Below are 5,500 nucleotides of genomic sequence, written 5' to 3'. Positions count from 1 at the left end.
TCTTCAGAACTGATATTAAAATATTGAGTTCCAAGTTATTCGTTTTGCTACAAGAAAATGGATATATGACTTGTAAAAATAGTACTAATTTCTCACAAAAGAACAACCCATTTCATTGACCTGTGTTATGATATTATAGATAGTAGTTTTAAAAATGTAAAACCCAAACTGCAAATACAGTTTCCCTTAGAAAGACAAGTGGCAAAGACTTTAACTCTATGTTTATGTTTTATATGAAAAAGTCTTAAACTTATGTACTAGGGGAGAGAGACCATGCAATCATTACAGCTGTGATAGAACTATGGGATTTTGGGTTTTCTTACTTAGTAAAGCACAACCTTTGCAATGTGTAGTCACGGCTCATTAAGAAGGGCCCCAGAGTAGGAAAACACATAGAAATGATTGCAGTAATATTTTGCAGCCACCAATGAGGATTGTGTATGAGAGCAATGCAACCTTGTAAGATGGAAGAGAGGGCATGGAAACCTATAAAGGTTGACACAAAGGCCAGTATGCGGTGGGTAGCTCTGTACTCAGGAGACGTTCTGAAGGAAACACTGGAGCTGCGGATATGTTGAACCCTTTTGTTGTGCCTGTACAAAATGACAACCATGGAACAGCTAGACCAAACAATAATGGCAGAAAGCAAAATTTCAGGAAGAACAAACAATACTGTATATAATAAGCTTCCAAGGGCATCGTTACCTGAAATGGAGCAGTATTTCATATCACTCTCATGTGCTAAGATGTTGCTATTGCCCTGGGTATACATATACACAGGGAAAATCATATTTCCTGACATGTAGAGCTTCCAGCAGAGGGAGGTGAGCAGAACAATATGCTTTGAAGCTTTGACTTCAGGGATAAAACAAAAGGAGATCCCAGGCCTTATTGTGATAGCCTGGAAAACACTCAAGAAGCAAGTGGTGACAATGGACATGCTCCTGCCTAGTCTTTGAATATACAAAAGAAATTCACAGCCAAAATGATTGATGAACCCTTTCATCCCAAAAGCTCTCATTGTATTGAGAAATCCTTTAGAGAGCATGATCAAGATGTTGGCTGTGAACATGTGTGTGAGAATGAAATCTGTGGTCTTTAATGTCTGTTCAGTATAGTAATGGATGAGGTAGCAGGAAAGAAGAGAGAAATTTCCCACAATTCCAACTGTACTCTGAAGTAAGAACACTACTCCTATCGTCAAATCTTTGAGGTTCATTCTGTCATTTAAAAATTTTTCCTTAAATAGTTGCAAACATCACTTCTCTGGGTAAAATGTTGACTTCAAATCATGAGGTCTGATTGTTGGTGTGAGAAAAATCACATGTTCTCAAGACTGAAAAGATATAGTGAGCAACAAAAAGGGCTCTAACTCACAGCATTATTTCACCACAATATTTTAAAAAGTATTTTGGCAATAAGACTTCTGACATCTTCAAAGGTGCATATTTATTGAAAGTACCTGCAGAACTTTGCTCTGATTAGTCAGTTTCATGAACAAGTCCAAGTTGCTTTGTTGTAAAAACAGTGAGCAGTGAGTACAAATGGGATGGATGCTGGGTTCTATATTTTAAAATGAATTTCTGATTCCAAGTCATCTTGAAGACAAAGCAAATTTAAGCTCCCTTTTCAGCATGAAGGAAACCCATGAATATCTCATCTGAAATTTAAACACAAAAATGAATATGAATCTCCACAACAATGAGGATATTTCTGTTCTTCCATAATAGAATTATTATTATTATACAGTGAAAACACAATAACCCTAAAGGTTAAGTATCAGAAGAGAAATTATGCAAAGAAGTATGTATTGAATTTTATTGAAACAGACACAGACATAGGCATGCATACTTTTTTCATGCTGGGGAGTACTGTTTCCTTCACCTGTTTTATTGGGAACTCAGGCACTCTAGAGCAACAGCTGGGGGGCCTGCATGGCACTGAACCAAGCTCTCTGTATGGGGCAATAGTTTTGTAACCGTGCTGTTTGTGGGAAATCTGGTAGTTGGACTCGGATCTATTCCTGATTTATGAGCTTGCTTTTGGAGTACATTATATATGGCTGGATGTTTTGCTCAGTCTTGTTGTGGATGTGTTTGGAGTCTAGGTCCTGCCTCAACTTGATGTGCCAGGCTTTGTTGACTGCCCATGGGAGGCCTTACCCTTTTACAGGAGTGGATGGGGTGGATAAGGTGGAGGGCAGGGGGAGGGTAAACAAGGGAAGGAGGTCAGGGGGGACTGTGGTTGTTATGTAAAATGAACAGAAAAAACTGGGGAGTAGAGAGACACAGTAAGTATTTTGTCACAAATTCTTAATAAAGGCACAAGAGAATGAAAGTAATTGAATCACATTAACAGAAGTCAGAAAGAAAATAATCACACTTACTAAGGATTTCTAATCCCAAGTTGGGAAGAGACGGACCACTGACCTAAGTCATCATAGCCAAATACCGAATGGGAAAAATCATTTACACCAAGATTTTTAACTCATGTAGACAGGCTTCCTTCCTAAGTTGGGTTTTGATAATTTAACCCTGGACATCAGGAAAACAAGGATTCTATTTCTAAGAGTGTGGTTCCTGATCGGAGGTTTTGTGGGCAAAATCACCAGGCTTATAGTAGCTCTATTAATTACCATAACAAATTAGAAGACTAAGCATTGTGCCTCTTTCTTAGGCTCAAAAGCCATCTTATGAGTCAGACAAACTAGGTTAATTCCTGTTTATGTTGAAACATGTGCTTCTCAAAGATTGGCTTATTCCCCACCTATAATCCTAACTAAAGGTAGTCATGTATTGCTTCTTTAGAATGTGGTAACTTTGAATTTGTATTGAAAAGTTATATGCATCTCACAAAACTACTTTAGTTTAAAAATGTTCTTAGGAATGTCTGTTGTTATGACTACCTTATGACCACTTTGCAATCCTGTCTTTGTTTCAGAAGGTCATTTTGACCTATGCATATATCCTGCTTATGTTCTTTTTCTGTAACTCCTCTAATTTGCCTGCCTAGTCCTTCATCTAGGAAACCCCATCCCTGAGCTATAAAAACATTTAGGACCATGTAGTAGTTCTCTGGCTCTTCAAGACTGAAGAGCTGCTCCCAGCCATGCGCACCTTCAATATCTTCTGAAGCCCCTTAGCCTTTCCTTCAGTTTGTTGTACTGCCTGGACAAATGGCAGTATCATAGAAAAGGGAAAGAGCAAGCACCTTCTTTTCTTTTTCAAGGAGCATAGTCTTGTGCACCATAGGAATGTTCTAACTCTTTGTGAAGCCTGGTTCTGTCTCTGTTCTTGTTCTGGTTCTGTGGCATCCTGATCTGGTAAAATGGGAAAGGGAATGTATGATGAGGTGAAATATTACCCAATCCATGGAAACAAGGGAGATATTTCACAGCCAATCTCATATTCTGCTTACTTGGGGGGTTGTTATGAACAACAAGCTATTTTTCTGACTTGCTCAGGGACTTTGGGGATGCCCTCATGATACTGGAAGCCAATAAATCATAGAAGCCTTCTATATGAGCAAGCATTGGCAGGGTTTTAATGCCTACATCATACAAAACAGTCAGTAGCACCGAGGAACTTCTGCAGTGCAGGGAATCAAGTGATTGGACAGGCAAAACATACAATGTCAGTCGTTACCCACAGCTGAGGCAGAAAGCATAGAAGCCTGGACTAATGGAATCAGGAAAACCAACACCTGGAAGCCTATGGCGGGTTCCTACTGCCTGGCTGGTGAAAGGCAGAAACTGACAAAAAGCCTACTATTTCTTAAAAAAAAGACTCTTTGGTTGAATGGTGAAACTCTGAAGATCCACTATGATTACTGGCACGGTCCCTGTTGACATCTTGTATGATTTGTGTATTGGTTTAGGTTTTGCTGTCTATGTCCCTTGTATGTATTTCTGTGTTTCTGGCAGATTTGAGAGCCAGACCAATCTCTGGCTGCCATCACCACTCACTTCTGAGCTGGAGTAATTCATATGACATCCTACACAGCATGCCACCATGGGCAGCTGTGTGTATTCCCCTGACTCAGGGTCATGTCCTTTGCTGCCTCATGCCACAGCCAGTTCAATAAAAAGCCTAACCTTTTAAATGTTACTAGATTCAGTTTAGCAGGGATTCAAATGTCTGTTATATGGGAAATGTGGAAAAAGTTTTTATGCTGTTCTACTATATTGAAAAGGTGGTTTTCGAGTTGTATATTTTCTTCCCTGTATTAGAGAAGCCACCTGACTTGGTTCTAGAAAGGAGAATTGAGCACAGCAGCCCAAATATTAGAATATTGATTTCATTTAGTCATCTAGAATTGTGCTAAGATATAAACATCATCTTGAAATTTATAAGACAAGTATATGAACTCTGTACTTCACAATTTATAAGTTTATTGTATATAGTTAAAATACATAAAATCCATCACAAAAGTTGAATTAAAACTTATAACACAAGGTTCTCACTTAGAAAATGACATAGGTACATTTAAAATAAAGACTGAAGACTTCAATGTATATATGTCTTGGTAGGTCTCCAATATTGCCTTTCCCTGAATGGAATACTCTAGGTGTACAAGATTATTTAATTTTGTTAACTTTCTTCCTTTGTCTTTGTCTGTCTTGGCAGAATTCTGTCTGGCTGCTCAACACAATCTGCAAATTGCTCCAATATGATATATACCATGAAAGCCCTCACAATCCCCCCAAATCAGAAAACCCTGTAATTACTAAAATCTGATGTAACCCAGTACAGTCAAGATAGCTGATACCTGTCTCCTCAGATGCTTATGGTGCATACTTGTTCGCACTAATCCTGTCATCACATTTGGCTTATATTTCTGCTTTCCTTGGCCCAGACAAGAGAAACATAATTTCAGACAGAGGAAAATAGTTTATCCGGTATTCCCAATAAAGTCCTGGAATATTAGATCTAAAGGAAACTCTCTGGCAATGGGGAGAAAATTGATTCCTATTTTACCCTTCTTCTATAAATTAACAGGGATAATTTATAAATGGACCACTCAACTTTTGCTACATTAGAAATTTTATTCAACCCCACAGTTAATGTTACAAGCCTATACAATATTTGAAAGGGATAAATAAGACAAGTAGGGAATGATGAACAATCCTGCCTCCATATTGGACTCAAAAAACATTTAGTAATGAAGACAAACTGGCTTCCTTCCTGGTTATGATTAAACTTCTGTTTCTCAAGGATTGGGCTTTGCCCTATCTGTAACCAAATTACAAATTGTTTTGTCCCCCTTTTTTGTGCTGCCTGTTCTGGGAAAGACCAACCATGTGTTTGTTTCAAAGGTTATAACTACCTTGCAACAGTGCCTTAACTTCATAAGTTTCTGTTATGACTACTTGTTTTCATAAGGACACTATAATGGCCTTGCAATCATGTCTCTGTTTCATAAGATCACTGTTACTAACTTGTAATTCTCATGTTGTTCACACCTGAATCCAACTATTTTGCCTGTCTGATACCCCATTTGG

General features: G+C 38.3%; 1 protein-coding gene across 1 annotated transcript; it reads right to left on the bottom strand.

Annotated features, from left to right (window-relative positions):
* Positions 1-319: 319 nt before the first annotated feature.
* Positions 320-1,219, bottom strand: LOC100753784 (vomeronasal type-1 receptor 4-like). The gene has a single exon (XM_027398663.1). It carries the CDS (start codon positions 1,217-1,219, stop codon positions 320-322), a length of 900 nt encoding a protein of 299 aa, XP_027254464.1.
* Between the last annotated feature and the right edge of the window lie 4,281 nt (positions 1,220-5,500).

This window comes from Cricetulus griseus, chromosome 9 (assembly GCF_003668045.3).
Source record: "Cricetulus griseus strain 17A/GY chromosome 9, alternate assembly CriGri-PICRH-1.0, whole genome shotgun sequence".
Lineage (NCBI taxonomy): Eukaryota > Metazoa > Chordata > Mammalia > Rodentia > Cricetidae > Cricetulus > Cricetulus griseus.
The sequence above is the reverse complement of the archived record's forward strand: the minus strand, read 5'-3'. Positions and strand labels throughout refer to the sequence as shown.